Source organism: Mobula hypostoma, chromosome 14, assembly GCF_963921235.1.
Source record: "Mobula hypostoma chromosome 14, sMobHyp1.1, whole genome shotgun sequence".
Lineage (NCBI taxonomy): Eukaryota > Metazoa > Chordata > Chondrichthyes > Myliobatiformes > Myliobatidae > Mobula > Mobula hypostoma.
Genome location: NC_086110.1, coordinates 24,470,810 through 24,489,080, shown reverse-complemented (window position 1 = coordinate 24,489,080; position 18,271 = coordinate 24,470,810). Strand labels below are relative to the sequence as shown.

The 18,271-nt window shown below is 42.2% G+C and overlaps 1 protein-coding gene across 8 annotated transcripts in view; it reads left to right on the top strand.

Annotated features, from left to right (window-relative positions):
- Positions 1-18,271, top strand: part of dus2 (dihydrouridine synthase 2) — a 151,139-nt gene that overhangs the window by 112,893 nt on the left and 19,975 nt on the right. For all 8 annotated transcript variants that reach the window (XM_063066820.1, XM_063066823.1, XM_063066825.1 and 5 more), the window contains 2 exons: positions 1,762-1,883; positions 17,916-18,068. In XM_063066820.1, coding sequence (XP_062922890.1) covers positions 1,762-1,883; positions 17,916-18,068 — 275 coding nt within the window. The remainder of the gene's footprint in view (positions 1-1,761; positions 1,884-17,915; positions 18,069-18,271) is intronic.

Here is an 18,271-nt window from a genome sequence, read left to right as displayed (position 1 = left end):
TAAGGGAGCTGGGGCTTTCCTCTTTGGAGAGAAGGAGGATGAGGGGAGACATGATAGAGGTATACAAGATATTAAGAGGAATAGATAGAGTTGTCAGCCAGCACCTCTTCCCCAGGGCACCACTGCTCAATACAAGAGGACATGGCTTTAAGGTAAGGGGTGGGAAGTTCAAGGGGGATATTAGAGGAAGGTTTTTTACTCAGAGAGTGGTTGGTGCGTGGAATGCACTGCCTGAGTCAGTGGTGGAGGCAGATACACTAGTGAAATTTAAGACAAGGTATATGGAGGAATTTAAGGTGGGGGATTATATGGGAGGCAGGGTTTGAGGGTCGACACAACATTGTGGGTCGAAGGACCTATACTGTGCTGTACTGTTCTATAAGAGCGACCTGTTAGAAGTATGTGAAATGATCGGAGCTATGGATAGCATAGATGGTCAGTCTTTTTTCCCCACAGTGTAAATGTCTAGTACCAGAGGGCGTAGCTTTATGGTGAGAGAGGGAAGGTTTAGAAAAGATTTAGGAGGCAACTTTATTTTTTTGCACAGAGTGATGGATGCCAGGAATGTGCTCCCAAGGGAGGTGGTGGAAATAGATATTTAAGGTGATTGATGAGATTTAGACCAGATGAAGTTAGATGGGATTAGTTTAAATGGCCAAAGACCCTGTTCCGGTGTTGACCCCAGTATAGTTCTGTGCTATTTTTTATGTTAAATATATGTATTCATGTATTCTGCCAACAATTGCTGACCATGCAGTCTTTACTATAATCATCTTGTTCTCTACACTAGGTTTAAATATCCATTATTTATAGCCGATTAGCAGAGTAGGGTAAGACCATAAAATAGAGGAGCAGATTTAGGCCATTTGGTCCATCGAGTCTGCTCTGCAATTTCATCATAGCTGATCCAATTTTCCTTTCAGCCCCAATATCCTGCCTTCTTCTCATATCCCCTTATGCCTGACCAATCAAGAATCTGTCGACCTCTGCCTTAAATATACATAAAGACTTGGCCTCCACAGGAATTCCAAAGGTTCACCACTCTGGCTAAAGAAATTCCTCCTAGTTTCTATTCTAAAAGGACGCCTCTCTATTCTGAGGCTGTGTCCTCTGGTCTTAGACTCTCCCACCATAGGAAACATCCTCTCCACATCCACTCTAGCAAGGTCTTTCACCATTCGATAGGTTTCAATCAAGTCACCCCTCATTCTTCTGAAATCTAATGAATACAGGCCCAGAGCCATCAAACACTCTTCATATGACAAGCCATTCAATCCTAGAATCATTTTTGTGAATCTCCTTTGAACCCTCTCCTGTTTTAAGACATCCATTCTGAATAATGTTGAATGGGGTAGAAGTTAATTTCAGCCACAAGTTTCTTGGCATCTCCGGTGCCCTAGAGGTGTGAATCCCCTGAGTCTGGAAACCAAGATTTAACCGTATGCCAGAAAAAGAGGGGTCTCCTGGTGGCCATTCCCATAATGTTTTTTGTGTTATTTATTTAATTGGGTTTTCTTTATCTAGTTTTAGGACTTAAATGATGGTCTGATCACATTCTAGTCATATTTATGCAGAAATAGAGGAAATTTTACACGATTCACAAACTTTCTAGCACCACTACGTTACATATAGTTTTACAACATTTTGAACCAACTTGAAACAATTGATAAGGTTTATTTATGAGGAAATTTACACTTTTTATTCCTTTGAGGAAGTATGGGTTTAATCACTGATTTTTTTCCATTTATTCCCATTCTGCAGGCAATTAGATATGACAGCCATTACTCAAATACTAAATACTGTCTTTGTCAAATGTTGAGAGATAAATTAGAATCAGCTCAAGGAAAAAAGTTGCATGCTGCACAATCAAGTGAAGAGATTTGGTAAGTACATTATTCATCTTGTAGTCTATTGAGGAAATGCTACATCTATGATAACCAAGAATGGTTTATGCATGTGTGAAAGGAAGGTTATGGATCTCCAAAAAATGACTTAATTTGCTTTGGATTAAATGGCACTTAAAATCATGGGTAGAAGTTTGGGAGGACTTGTCCGGTTAGATTAGCCTGGGCAAGCAATTGCAGTACACTTTTTTAAGATGATGTTTGATATGGCTATTATGCACTGGTGGCTCAGCGACTGAACTTCAGAGTAACAAATGGGGTGCTGATCATGTGGACTGCTTTTTGCTAAAAGGTGCAAGCTTCTTGAGGGTTATTGGAGGTATCTTTATCCATGCAGCTGGACAGCATTCCATCACAATCCTGATTCGTGCCTCATGGATCAGGGAAGGGTTCTTGGGGTGTCAGGAAGTGAATCAAGATACTTCCCCTTTGACTTTTAACAGAATCTACATTTCTTATGTCACTGGTCCATTTAAGTTCCTGGTCAACATTAATGCCACCAGAATGAGGCCTCACCATCAAAGCATGAGTGTCGCTGTTTAGTCCACGCTGATCACTTACACTTGTCATCACTCAGCATCCCTCCATTCCTATACCTAAAAGATTTTAGACCTCATTTTTGAAAAGTCCAGTCAATCACAAATCACAAACTCACCTACCTTTTGTGTAAACAAATGCATCCTTCCTTCATTCTTGAGTGCTACAGTTCTACTTCTAAAATGATTTCTTCTTCTGCTTCTAAATTATTTTTGATCCATGGGCTGCTGTGAATTTCTTCCCTCACTACTTGAATGTACAGGAGAAACATGAATGTTGTATGTGCTTTGACTCCATTATACTTCTCGTTTTTTTTCTTTGAGAAGTAGCTTGTTCTGTTACAGAATCTTTGGTTTCATTAAAACACAGTTAGTTCTTGTTTAAATCTAATGTGCAGTAAATCAAGCCCTTGATTGAAAGTCTTATTATGAAAGTAACCAATCTGATAGGGAAACCAACACAATCTTTCAAAGCTGACACGTTCAACTGCTACCATATGTAACAAAACATACACTGAGAGCTATAGTTTAGTTGGCCTTCCGTTCATTAAGATGGGAATTGACTGGGAAATTAAATCCAAATGAGTTAACATTTACACCATTTGTTAATTGGCTAGTCAGTTCCTGTTGCATGCTGACATCTCACCAAATCAACCTATATTACATGTGCTAATAGTGCTTCAAATTTCTCCTGATACCATAATCATTTACAGTTGAGCTAAGATCATGTAATCAGATTCACCAGTTTGCTGAACTAGGTAAAATACAAATTAACTTATTATGATTAACTTCTACATTTGTAATAAGGCTATCAGTTGAAAGTGCAGGAAGTTATAAAATTAGTGAGCTTCATCATGGGTCCTCGCATCTGTAGTACCCAAGACATCAAAAGGAGCGGTGCCTCAGAAAGGTGGCAGCTATTATTAAGGACTCCCATCACCAAGGACATACCTTTTTCTCGTTACCATCAAGGAGGAGGTACAGAAGCCTGAAGGCACACACACAGCGATTCAGGAACAACTTCTTCCCCTCTGCCATCGACTACTGAATGTACATTAAACCCATGAACACTACTTCACTTTTTTTTTATAATTATTGTTTTCTGTTCTGGCACAACTATTTTTAAATTTAACTAATGTACAAACGTTTGTACATATATATACTTACTGTAATTCATTTGTTTATTTTTTTTCTCTATTTGTCCTGTATGGCATTGAACTGCTGCCACTAAGTTAACAAATTTCACATCATATGCCGGTGATATTAAACCTGATTTTGATTCTTCTGATCCAGATGCTGTATTTGGCCAGTGGCATGGTCGCATTGTGATTAGAATAACACCACTACATCACCAGCAATCCGAGTTCATTTCCTGCAATTGTCTGTAAAGAGTTTCTATGTTCTCTCCATGGCCCCATGGGTTTCCTCCGGGTGCTCTGGTTTCTTCCCACATTCCCAAAAAAGACATATGGGTTCATGGGTTAATTGGTCGTATTGGTATAATTGGGTGGTGCCAAAAGGTCCTGTTATCATGCTGAAACAGATAAATAGTTAACTAATTAATGAATAAAAATAATATTTATTGGTAATTTTGTTAGTCTTGATGTTATTGTCTGTAGATTCAAATTGTTTTTACTGGTCTAAATAAACTGATCTGTAAATGAACTGAAGTTAATGCTGAAGTGTTCTAGTATCAGTATTGAATGTGGAGGAGGAGAATTGGGTTTCCCCATATCAGGATTTTACTTCCCTCACCATCACTACACATCATTTGGCGAATAATAGACCCAGTTTTCATTCGAACTCAAACTCTGCAGGGAGTTGCTCCCATTGATCTTCAGCTGGATACAGTAGAACAGCAACTTGCAATGTTACTTGTGCCATTTTTTTAGTCAGCTAATTGTGCTGTAGATCAGTTAGCACGATCAATAGGTCCAGCCAGAAAACAGGCCTGAACTTGCAAAAGGAAACAACAACGATACATGTTGGAAATCTAATATAAAATAGAAAGAGCAGAACCAAAAACCTGTCAACTTTTTTCAAAGAAATGACAAGTTGATATTCTGTTGCAAGATCCTTCCTCATACTTGTCCAACCTCACTGCTTTTTTGCATGACTTCCCTCTTGACATTGCGAGACAGCTAGATTCTAGCTTAAAACAATTGTCTGCAGGATTTTGTCCATGAAAATCTTTATTTCAGATGCATTGTCATCATTATCAATCTGATTTTTATTTTTGTAAATTTTTGCCTTTGCGATAATTTGAAGCTGAATTGTCTGTGCTCGTGATTCTCGAATGTGTCTAACAAACTTTAACCGTTCTGATTCTGTTCTGGTACTTGGCCATGAATTACCAATTAAGGGAGACAGCATGGTTGTTAAATCCTTAGCGAGGTAGTGAGTCAGAGAAGCTATTCCACTGATGAAAGGCCTCAGGGGGGACCCTCCTTGTGTATTTTAGGGAGCCCATAAAGTCTTGGTGGTACCAGTGCCTGAGGTAGAAATGTCTTGCATATGTCTGCTTGCAGACCGGGTTTCTTTAGTAAAGTGAAGGTTACCCTGACAATCGAATCCATGGGATCACACTGTAGAACTCTGCAGGTGAAACTTTGAGGAGAGGATTCCGATTTCATTGCCCTTAGGCTTCAAATGCTTCTTCAGATACCTTTGCAGTGGGGCCTCATGGACTCCAGACACTCCAACAGTTCCACGACCATCTGAACAGTATACATCCAAACATTCAATTTACGATGGAGATGGAGAAGAACGGTTGCTTCCTGTTCCTGGATATTCTAATACCATGATAGCCTTGGACATGGGGTCTATCGGAAACTCACTCACACGGACTTGTACCTCAACAATAACAGCCACCATCACACCTTCCAACGTAGACTGGTTCTTTCTACTTCGATTAGCAATGCAAAAACGATTTGAGACCCGGAGAGTCTTCCCGAGGAAATCAGATAATTATGCATGATGTTCCTGTTGAATAACTACAAAGTGAAGGAAATCAGTCGGGTCCTTAAAAGGTCTGACAGAAAAACCAGGAAACTTAACAACAAGGAGGAAGCAGTTGCTACCATCTGTCTTCCCTATATTTCCTGGTTTGTGGAAGGATCACCAGGATTCTGAAGAAATACTGGATTAATACCGTCCACAAACTCATAAGGAAGCTCAAAACACGGCTTATGCAGGTCAAAGATGACCTGGGCCTCCAGTCGGCTGACGTTTACAGGATTCCCTGTGAATGTGGAGTAGCATATATCGCCCAGATGGGATGCACACTGGAAACCCGCATCAAGGAGCCCAGAAGGTGTATCCATTTGGGTCACTCGGAGAAATCGGCAGTGGCAGAATATTGCATTCGCAGTGGCCGTAGGATTGACTTCAACGGCACAAAACTACTATGCCACGCCAATGGCTTTTGGGACTGCCTGGTAAAGGAAGCCATTAAAATAAAACTATAGGAAAAGAATTTTAACAAAGACAGAGGTCTCACTCAAAGTAAAAACTGGAATTCAATTGTAAGGAAGGTGGGAAAGCGGAAACCTGATTGAATGAGGACTAACCAATCAGGAGGCACAGAATACAGGTGTATAAATGCCACCAGTCTAGATATGTCCACGCACCACCCTAAAGTAGATGGCAGAGTGTATCATGGAACTATCGGTTATAATCGATACCTGTATCTGGCCTGAGGCCCGAGAAGAGTTTATTCATTATATACGACAGGGAGGGACTAGGACCTTTTTCAAAATTACCTTTTATTTTTCTTCTTGTAGTTCCACAACCCTTATTCTAGTGAACTAACTTGCAGATCCCATATCAGGACTAACTTAACACAGGATCTAAGAGCAGATTTCCCAAGATAATTGGCAGCAGGTGGAGCATTTGAGGGAGGTGCTTCCTCACAGTACCTGAGACTCAGATTCAGCATCTGCCTGTGTGCAATTTGCATGATTTCTCTACTTGCATGGGATTAATCCAAGTGCTCCAGATTCCCCTCACATTGCAATGGCATGCAGGTTAGTAGGTAGGGTAACTGGCTACTGTAAGTTGTCCCTAGTGTGTTGATAAGGGGCGGGTGGGAGTTGAGTATTTGAGGGGAATAAACCAAAATGGGATTAACGTAGGAGTAGTTATGGACCAAAGGACCCATTTCTATGCTGTATCTCCATGTGACAACATAATGAAGAGCTGGCAACCTCAACAAGTTCCTGCCCCCACCTCTGGGCCAAGCGGAGCAGAAAAAAATGGCTGTGGAAACACACCCAATAAGTTCAGGATCTCATGTAAAACCTAACAGAACCCAGGCTGGTATTGTGGGGGTGGTGGGCATTGCAGTAAGAGTGAAGAGCTGGGAGAGAATGGGAGAACACAGTTGAGGGGGTGAACAAGAGAATTGTGCAATGAGTACTAACTGCTTATCTTTGACGTTGATGAACCACACTTGCCATCTAATGGTGCAGACAGCAAATTACAAGTCAGCTTGGTCAGCTTGCAAAGCAATCTTGCTCTTTGCTTTATCATAACTCACACTATCCCACTGTCAATTTCATGGCCTTAATTTTATTTTGTTTACTATAACTACCTATTAGCTATTTAAAAATCTTATTTGGATTTAATCTTTATGAGAATTTTTTTATATATGTACAAACTTTCAAACAATTTCTAACTTTGTATTATTTGAAGAACTGTGACTTTCTAGTGCAATTGCAGACACCCTCAAAATCAGCACTGCTGCTGTGAGGAAAACAGAACATTTTAAAATATGCAGTACATTTTATTGTGATTATCATGTTGATATTATTTGTTTTTAAACAAGTAAATCTGTGGGTGCCACAGCACTTAATGTGGAGACTAGAAACTAATGATCACATATCCAGCGGGCAACAGAGTGAGTGGCAGCAGAGTGATAGGGCTTTGGCTCAACAGGCTTAGGTGGTAATGAGGCGGGGTAGGACTACCTGTGTTAATTGTGGATAGGAAGTAGTGTGTGTGTAAGGCTGGTTTTCTGTGCTCGGTGTCAGATGTGGGGTGTCCTAGAATCTCCCAGCCTCCTGGATGGCCATATCTGCACCCGGTGTGTCGAGTTGCAGCTCTTAAGGGACTGCGTTAGGGAACTGGAGATGCAACTTGATGACCTTCGTCTGGTCAGGGAGAGAGAGGAGGTGATAGAAAGGAGTTATAGGCAAGTGGTCACACCGGGATCACGGGAGACAGACAAGTGGGTCACAGTCAGGAGGGGGAAGGGGAAGAGTCAGGTACTAGAGAGCACCCCTGTGGCTGTACCACTTGACAATAAGTACTCCTGTTTGAGTACTGTTGGCGGGGGACAGCCTCCCTGGGGGAAGCAACAGTGGCCATGCCTCTGGCACAGAGTCCAGCCCTGTGGCTCAGAAGGGTAGGAGAAGGAAGAGAAAGGTGGTAGTGATAGGGGACTCTATAGTTAGGGGGTCAGGCAGGCAATTCAGTGGTCGCAGGAAAGAAACTCAGATGGTTGTTTGCCTCCCAGGTGCCAGGGTCCGGGATGTTTCAGATCGCGTCCAAGATATCCTGCAGTGGGAGGGAGAACAGCCAGAGGTCTGGTACCTGTTGGTACCAATGACATAGGTAGGAAAAGGAAGAGGTCCTGAAAACAGACTACAGGGAATTAGGAAGGAAGTTGAGAAGCAGGACCGCAAAGGTAGTAATCTTGGGATTACTGCCTGTGCCACGCGACAGTGAGAATAGGAATAGAATGAGGTGGAGGATAAATGTGTGGCTGAGGGTTTGGAGCAGGGGGCAGGGATTCAGATTTCTGGATCTTGGGGACCGCTTTTGGGGCAAGTGTGACCTGTGCAGAAAGGACGGGTTGCACTTGAATCCCAGGGGGACCAATATCCTGGCGGGGAGGTTTGCTAAGGCTACTGGGGAGAGTTTAAACTAGAATTAATGGGAGGTTGGAACCAAACTGAAGAGACTGGGGAAAGGGCGGTTGGCTCACAAATAGAGAAAGCTTGGCGACAGTGTGTGAGGGAGGATGGGAGGCAGGTGATAGAGAAGGGACGTGCTCAGACCGACGGTTTGAGATGTGTCTATTTTAACGCAAGGAGTGTTGTGAACAAAGCGGATGAGCTTAGAGCGTGGATCAGTACTTGGAGCTAGGATGTGGTAGCTATTACAGAGACTTCAAAGGCTCAGGGACAGGAATGGTTATTTCAAGTGCCAGGTTTTAGATGTTTCAGAAAGGACAGGGAGGGAGGCAAAAGAGGTGGGGACGTGGCACTATTGATCTGAGATAGTGTCACGGCTGCAGAAAAGGCGGATGTCATGGAGGGATTGTCTATGGAGTCTCTGTAGGTGGAGGTTAGGAACAGGAAGGGGGTCAATAACTCTACTGGGTTTTTTTATACACCACCCAATAGTAACAGGGATATCGAGGAGCAGATCCTAGAATGGTGTAAGAATAACAGAGTTGTCGTGATGGGAGATTTTAATTTCCCAACTATCAATTAGCATCTCCCTAGAGCAAGGGGTTTAGATGGGTGGAGTTTGTTAGGTGTGTTCAGGAAGGTTTCTTGACAAAATATGTAGATAAGCCTACAAGAGGAGAGACTGTACTTGATTTGGTCTTGGGAAATGAACCTGGTCAGGTGTCAGATCTCTCAATGGGAGAGCATTTTGGAGATAGTGATCATAATTCTATCTCCTTTACAATACCATTGGACAGAGATAGGAACAGACAAGTTAGAAAAGCTTTTAATTGGAGTAAGGGGAATTATGAGGCTATCAGGCAGCAAATTGGAAGCTTAAATTGGGAACAGGTGTTCTCAGGGAAAAGCACGGAAGAAATGTGGCAAATGTCTGAGGGTATTTGTGTGGAGTTCTGCATAGGTACGTTCAAATGAGACAGAGAAGTTATGGTAGGGTACAGGAACCGTGGTGTACAAAGACTGAAATAAATCTAGTCAAGAAGAAAAGAAAAGCTTACAAAAGGTTCAGAGAGCTTGGTAATGTTAGGGATTAGAAGATTATAAGGCTAACAGGAAGGAGTTTACGAAGGAAATTAGGAGAGCCAGAAGGGGTCATGAGAAGGCCTTGGCGGGCAGGATTAAGGAAAACCCCAAGGCATTCTACAAGTATATGAAGAGCAAGAGGATAAGATGTGAAAGGATAGAACCTATCAAGTGTGACAGTGGGAAAGTGTGTATGGAACCGGAGGAAATAGCAGAGGTACTTATGAATACTTTACTTCAGTATTCACTATGGGAAAGGATCTTGGTGATTGTAGTGATGACTTGCAGCAGACTGAAAAGCTCAAGCATGTAGATATTAAGAAAGAGGATGTGCTGGAGCTTTTGGAAAGCATCAAGTTAGGTAAGTTGCTGGGACCAGATGAGAGGTACTGCAGGCTACTGTGAGAGGCGAGGGAGGAGATTGATGAGCCTCTGGCGATGACCTTTGCATCATCAATGGGGACGGGAGAGGTTCCAGAGGATTGGAGGGTTGCGGATGTTGTTCCCTTATTCAAGAAAGGGAGTAGAGTTAGCCCAGGAAATTATAGACCAGTGAGTCTTACTTCAGTGTTTGGTAAGATGAAGGAAGAGCAGTAGATATAGTGTATATGGATTTTAACAAGGCATTTGATAAGGTACCCCACGCAAGGCTTATTGAGAAAGTAAGGAGGCATGGGATCCAAGGGGACATTGCTTTGTGGATCCAGAACTGGCTTGCCCACAGAAGGCAAAGAGTGGTTGTAGACGGGTCATATTCTGCAAGGAGGTCGGTGACCAGTGGTATGCCTCAGGGATCTATGCTGGGACCCATACTCTTCGTGATTTTTATAAGTGACCTGGATGAGGAAGTGGAGTGATGGGTTAGTAAGTTTGCTGATGACACAAAGGTTGGAGGTGTTGTGGATAGTGTGGAGGACTGTCAGAGGTTACAGCAGGACATTGATAGGATGCAAAACTGGGCTGGGAGGTGGCAGATGGAGTTCAACCCAGATAAGTGTGAAGTGGTTCATTTTGGTAGGTCAAATATGATGGCAGAATATAGTATTAATGGTAAGACTCTTGGCAGTGTAGAGGATCGGAGGGACCCTGGGGGTCCAAGTCCATAGGACGCTCAAAGCAGCTGCGCAGGTTGATTCTGTGGTTAAGAAGCCATACGGTGTACATGTTGGCCTTCATTAATCATGGAATTGAATTTAGGAGCCGAGAGGTAATGTTGCAACTATATAGGACCCTGGTCAGACCCCACTTGGAGTACTGTGCTCAGTTCTGGTCGTCTCACTCCAGGAAGGATGTGGAAGCCATAGAAAGGGTGCAGAGGAGATTTACAAGGATGTTGCCTGGATTGGGGAGCATTCCTTATGAAAACAGGTTGAGTGAACTCGGCCTTTTCTCCTTGGAGCGATGGAGGATGAGAGGTGACCTGATAGAGTTGTATAAGATGGTGAGAGGCATTGATCGTGTGGATAGTCAGAGGCTTTTTCCCAGGGCTGAAATGGTTGCCACAAGAGGACACAGGTTTAAGGTGCTGGGGAGTAGGTACAGAGAAGATGTCAGGGGTAAGTTTTTTACTCAGAGAGTGGTGAGTGCGTGGAATGGGCTGCCAGCAATGGTGATGGAGGTGGATACGATAGGGTCTTTTAAGATACTTTTGTATAGGTACATGGAGCTTAGTAAAATAGAGGGCTATGGGTAAGCCTACTAATTTCTAAGGTAGGGACATGTTCAGCACAACTTTGTAGGCCGAGGGGCCTGTATTGTGCTGTAGGTTTTCTATGTTTCTGTATAGTAAAGGTCTTGTTCTTAATCCTGTTGGAGTAGCTCTTATGAGCTGCAATTTGTGAGGCAGGACTATGTGAGTTTGGGAATAGGTTAAAGTTAGTGAGCATCGAAATGCTGAGAAGCCAGCCTCAACCCCCACACTAGGTTAGGGTGTGTGTGTGTGTATATCAAGTTAGTATATCAAGTAGAGTGATATTGACATAAGTTGCAGCTCTGTGAGTATCGTGGTTTACCTAAAACCCCCTGAGGTGAGAAGTTGAGAGCACAGTACTGGTCTGATGGAAAGCTGATGACCAGGAGCTTTACTGACTGCTTCTGTGAAAGACTTTCTACACAGAACTCCTGAGGAGAGATAACATTGTAAACTTTGGAGACTCATTCGAAAACTTTGCAAATAACTGGAAGTGGTGTACACTGGGGAGATCTGAGCTACTGATACTGTGCGGCTTTGAAACTTGGCTGATCATCCACACCAGTGTACGGTGCCGCAGGAAAAAGGGGATCATCATAGAGATGCAGCTGCCAGGAAGCCACATCCAAAGGGGATAAGTTTCTTCATATATTGGGTCGGTAATGCTTCAGAAATCTCAGGGTGGTGCATCAGACAGTGGCAGAAGTTTGCAGCTGGTACAGGATCTGCAAAAGGAGCCATTTGTCTAGGGTTTACCAGTGCTGTCAATTACCATTGTTGATGATGTCTTTGCCTCAGGATCCTTCAAGGTTCTGCCTTGACAGCCATACACCTAATCAATTAGGTCTGTTGGTGAGGGTAAGCAATAATGCCTAACAGAACAATGAGTGCTTTGCTTTGCACCCTCCCCAGTTTCCCACAGCCACAGAGTCCCAGTAATATTTGCCATTGGGTCTACCAATGTGCAAGCTCCTCTGTTACCACAGTGAGATATTTATGTGAATGGACACAAGATTCCCACAAGCTGGTGGCTGTTTAGAGATGAGAGAGACCTAGTTAAATTGTGGCTGATGATACTGTAAGGAACATAGTCAATGGGGCCCAGGACATCCAAAAACCAGACATTTTATAGAGGAAGCCATTGACTTGCTGATGACGTGCACTGGAAACCTTAACAGATGTTGGAGTGTTTGTCAGTAACAGACAGCCATGGTTTCCAGAGAGCCCAGTTTTAGTGAGGTTTGCAGTGAGGTTTTATCCAGTATGACCATCAAGTTGCAGTTGACAGAATAAACTGAGAGAAGGTTAGTATAGGAAAGTAGCGCTGAAGTGAAAGTTCAGCCATGATCTTAGAATAGCAGGCATAGGTTAAGGGCCAAGTGGCCTGCTCCTGCTCCTATTTATTGTTTTTAGTGGAATTGGGATGTATTACAGTGGCATGCAAATGTTTGGGCACCCCTGGTCAAAATTTCTGTTACTGTGAATAGCTAAGTGAGTAAAAGATTACCTGATTTCCCAAAGGCATAAAGTTAAAGATGACACATTTCTTTAATATTTTACGCAAGATTACTTTTTTATTTCCACCTTTTACAGTTTCAAAATAACAAAAAAGGAAAAGGGCCCGAAGCAAAAGTTGGGCACCCTGCATGGTCAGTACTTAGTGTTACGTACCCCGTAACTGGGTTGCCAAACCAGCAGAAATGGATCACTCAGTTGGAGTCTGGATTACTAGAACTAAGAAAGTTTTATTAAAGAAACAAGCAACACAGTAATCGAAAGGAGAATAAATGCAACAGTTCAGCAATGATAAACACACATGTGCACAGAATTAAGATAACAGCATCAATCAAGCTCTATCGTTGTCTAGGGGTAAATGACCAAATTTCAAAGTGACACAAAAGTTCAGTGCAATTTAGTTCAGTTCGCAGTAATCGTTGCCATGGCGATGGACAACGTGGGGGGAGGGAGAGAGAGAACGGGAACGACTGATCATTCAGACACGGCTTCCACTCACAGACCGGCGATATTGCTCACAAGCAGCTTTCGGGCAGGTCCTTGGTGATGTCACCTAAGGTCACCGACTGTGACCCCTCCTCCAGATGCGGTCGATCCTCTGCAGTGAACCCGGCACCCAAGCGAGGGTGGACACACCCCGGGTTCCCGCTGATCGTACCTTTCCACCCTGTGCGTTTAAGGTCCGGTACTTCCCACCGACTCGTGAGAGGCGCACCACTTCCAGGGTCTCGTTACCTCGGGTGTCGTGTGTGTGCTGCCTTAGCGAACCTGTCCCTTTTTATCCCCCTGCTGGGGTATCGCCTGTCCATCACTTCAAACAGTTCAGGGTTCAAAGGGGGAGCCGCTCCAGACAGCTCTCTCTCTCCCATCCCTTCATTACACATCTCCAGATGCTGTTTCATTGTGTTCCTTATCTCTCTCTTGAAGACAGGTGGCAGACCAACTGCTGATCACACAGGACAGCTAACATCTTATGTATGTGTATTCTTGTCACATTAGTAACACTCCCTTTGGCAAGTATCACAGCTTGTAAATGTTTTCTGTAGCCAGCTAAGAGTCTTTCAGTTCTTGTTCGGGGGATTTTCACACATTCTCCCTTGCAAAAGGCTTCTAGTTCTGTGAGATTCTTGGACCATCTTGCATGCACTGCTCTTTTGAGGTCTATCCACAGTTTTTCGATGATGTTTAGGTGGGGGGACTGTGAGGGCCATGGCAAAACCTTCAGCTTGCACCTCTTGAGATAGTCCATTGTGGATTTTGAGGTGTGTTTAGGATCATTATCCTGTTGTAGAAGTGATCCTCTTTTCATCTTTAGCTTATTTACAGACGGTGTGATGTTTGCTTCCAGAATTTGCTGGTATTTAATTGAATTCATTCTTCCCTCTACCAGTGAAATGTTCCCGGTGCCACTGGCTGCAACACAAGCCCAAAGCATGATCGATCCACCCCTGTGCTTAACAGTTGGAGAGGTGTTCTTTTCATGAAATTCTGCACCCTCTTTTTCTCCAAACATACCTTTGCTCATTGCGGCCAAAAAGTTGTATTTTAACTTCATCAGTCCACACTTGATTCCAAAATGCATCAGGCTTGTTTAGATGTTCCTTTGCAAACTTCTGATGCTGAATTTTGTGGTGGGGATGCAAGAAAGGTTTTCCATGAAGGTCATATTTGTGCAGGTGTCGCTGCACAGTAGAACAGTGCACCACCACTCCAGAGTCTGCTAAATCTTCCTGAAGGTCTTTTGCCGTCAAACGGGGGTTTTGATTTGCCTTTCTAGCAATCCTACGAACAGTTCTCTCAGAAAGTTTTCTTGGTCTTCCAGACCTCAACTTGCCCTCCACCGTTCCTGTTAACTGCCATTTCTTAATTACATTACGAACTGAGGAAATGGCTACCTGAAAACGCTTTGCTATCTTCTTATAGCCTTCTCCTGCATTGTGGGCATCATTTATTTTAATTTTCAGAGTGCTAGGCAGCTGCTTAGAGGAGCCCATGGCTGCTGATTGTTGGGACAAGGTTTGAGGAGTCAGGATATTTATAAAGCTTTGAAATTTGCATCACCTGGCCTTTCCTAATGATGACTGTGAACAAGCCATAACCCTAACAAGCTAATTAAGGTCTGACACCTTGGTAAAAGTTACCTGAGAGCTCAAATCTCTTGGGGTGCCCAAACTTTTGCATGGTGCTCCTTTCCTTTTAATCACTCTAAAATTATACAAAACAAAAATAATACACTTATCTTGCTTAAAATGTTGAAAAGAATGTTTCATCCTTAACTTTATGACTTTTGGAGATCAGTTCATCTTCTACTCACTTAACTCTTCACAGTAACAGAAATTTTGACCGGGGTGCCCAAACTTTTGCATACCACTGTACATTGATATAGTGACTTGGTTAACCAGCTACTAATAGAAGTTGTTCACAGGTCAACTGCACTTACTTGCAGATTTCCTGCATATTATCAGACTATCCCACCCATCCAACGTCAGTCCAGCACTTCCGGAGCTTGGAATTCATCTCCGTCTTATAGCTAGCTCAATATAATCTATGCTCTCTGAGAATACAAAAAAAGCAGCTCATACGGGGCAATTAGAACACAAAACAATACAGCACAGGAACTGGCCTTTTGGCCTATGATGTCTGGGCTGCACACAATGCCAAATTCTGCTAAACCTCTTTTGTATCTGCTTCCACCATTGCTGTGGCAATCTAATCCAGGCACATATTACCCTGTTTAATTTTTTTTTAAGTGCACCACACATCTTCTCCCTCTCACCTTAAATACATGTCCTCCAGTATTTGACATTTCTACCCTGGGGAAAAAGATTCTGGCTGACTCTGCCACTCATAATATTATAAACTTCTATCTGGTCTTCTCTCATCCGGCAAAACTCCAGGGAAAACAACCCATCCTGTTCAACTTCTCCTTTTAAGCTCATACCCTCTCATCCAGGCAGCATTGTGGTACGCCACTTCTGTTCCCTTTCCAAAGGCTCCACATTCTTCCTGTAATGAGGTGATAAGAACTATACACGATAGTCAAAGTGTGGACTAACCAAAGTTTGTATAACTGCAATGCAATTTGCTGATACTTATGCTTACCGCCCCAGCCAATAAAGGCAAGCATATCATATGCCTTTTTTTGCTACTCTTATCTACTTGCATGACTACTTTCAGGAAGTTAGGAACTTGGACTCAAGATTTGTAGGCCATGATCTTGACTGGTCACTATCTGCAGTCACTTTTTACTTCAATGTTATATTCAGACTTTCCATCTGAGATATTTAGATATTTTTCACTATTAAATGCTGGCTTAAAAATATATCCAAAAAATTACAAAAGAGAAAGTGGAAATGTGAACAAGATGTTTGGTTATACTATTCAAACACATTTATGTCAAGGGAATAATATTGAATATCACACTGATGGGGAAGCTGTTATTAAATATGTCACAAAGAAAGTGTGAATTTTACACACAGCAATATTTGTATACTAGATATGTCATAAAAGAGGAAAAGATGTTCACCAGTCTTTTAAGTATTTTTGAAAAAAATGTGTAAATCACTTTCCCAAATGTGTTATGTTTCAGTTTTGCTTGAAAACAAGTTGTATTTGCTCATTTTTTAATTTCCATTCCATTTATTGCCAGCACTAAAACAACTTTCCAATTGTCCTGCCAGTGACCAAAACTTGAATAAACATCAAAATTCTGAACTTTACACATGATTATGAGCTGTATCACATTACAGTTTTTGGATCTTATAAATCCAGCATCATTACAAAGTTTGTAGCCAGTTTGTGCATAGCAATCGCACATGACCCAGTGGTCTGTTTTGGAGGTGATAATGTTCCTTAATATACAAGTTAACCAGCAATCTAAACTGGGAGGTGGGCTTTGATTTTATGTTACATCTGAGAAATGACTCATCTGAGTTTACATTCCAGTGTCAGTCAGATAACTTGTCGTGTCTCCTTATAACACAGTGGGCCATTCAGTCAACTGAGTTAGAGCATTCCCATCAGTCTCATTCCACCACATTTCTCTATAACCTGTTTAATTTCACATACTTGTCCACCTGCACTTCTCCTGCCAAGCCATGTTCCCATGGGGTCAGAGGGTCCTGGACAAGACTTTGCCCTGGAGAGCAATACTCGCAGGAGGCAATGTCTGTGTGGAAGGGAGCCACGACTGGACTCTCGGCAGGAGGGTGTCTGAAAATTCCATAAGAAATTTGTGTTTTGTTTATAAATTACTGCTCTTTGGGGAGGTTAACAATTCTTGCAAATCTTAGTGCCCACCGGTGTGAAAAGTAGATGAAATGTCCTTTAGGTGATTATCCTAAAGCAACAACAGTGCAATGTGACTTAAATCAGTAACAACAGCCTGGAATTATCCTGATGTTAGGAAGCTAAGAGTGACCATGGACAAGATCCAGGCCTGTGCCTGTGTTTGTCTTTGAGGTTGCGAAAGCTCACAGAACCCAAGAAGTGTCTTGGTGAAACATAGCCTGTCTATGCGTAGTTTTTCAGAGCAGTGTGGATCTGAGCATGAATCCCTGGAAACTCTGACTCGACAAGATTTTAGAAAGTACTTTATTGTATCCTCTACTAGCCACCTCCCTCCCTGCTCCCACTATGATTCCTTTATGTGCCATTCAGCAAAAGGAGTGCTCAGTGTATTCAAATCCCCGTGGGAGGTCATTTTTTGATTGCAGAAGAGTTAATGATTCAAGCTGCAAATGATGTTCAGTGTTTGTTTGAACAGACTGTTAAGTAAGCAGTGTTAACAAAGAATGCTGCTGAAATGTTAGCCCTTTAAAAGCTAGTTGTTAGAGGGGTAATACCTAAACTACAAATTAGAACTGTTGCTTTTCATACTGACACAATTGAACACTATGCTGGTGTCTGCTTTCTGTTGTTGCACTTTATTCATGTTATTTGGGGTAGTTTCACACCAGCACATTTTTCTTCTGCTAATGAGCTTCCCACCACACATGAAGGATTGAATTGCACACCTGGTATTAAGAAATCATGTTATGGCCACAAAATTACTTCTGTCTGGTTAAGCCTTCAAATTCTCAGCAATTTATCTTTGGTGTGATGTGGGGCAGCTTCCAGATCATTGGCTTAAATGTGATTTCCCTGTACTTCTCACAGCATATTCATATAAAAATGAAAAACATATTGAATATTGGTGGTGTAATTTGTTGAAACTGGTTTTTGTAACTAATATTGAACACCATTCACTGATTATGAATGATTTCTAATACAGTGAGGCTTTTGAAATGATTGACTATTACAAAGAAGTTATGGCTGACTTGGAGACAAAGAGGGATCGGCTGAAGTCAAGAGATGAAGGGAATTTGGAACATCCCGAGGATATGGAATACACTGACACCATACAGATGGCTGTCAGGTTCAACAAGTAAGCTTGCAAAATATTTCATTTATTACAATGTGATAGTAATTTTTTTGAAGAATCTTATATAAGTACATTTACTTTCAGAAAAGGTATTTTTGCATTTACTTTCAAAATGCAATTTCATTAGTGACTTAAGAAGTGCATTTCCTGTGCCAGTCAAATGTGATATAAAATCTGATGTCAGAGAAGTGAACCTACTTTACTGA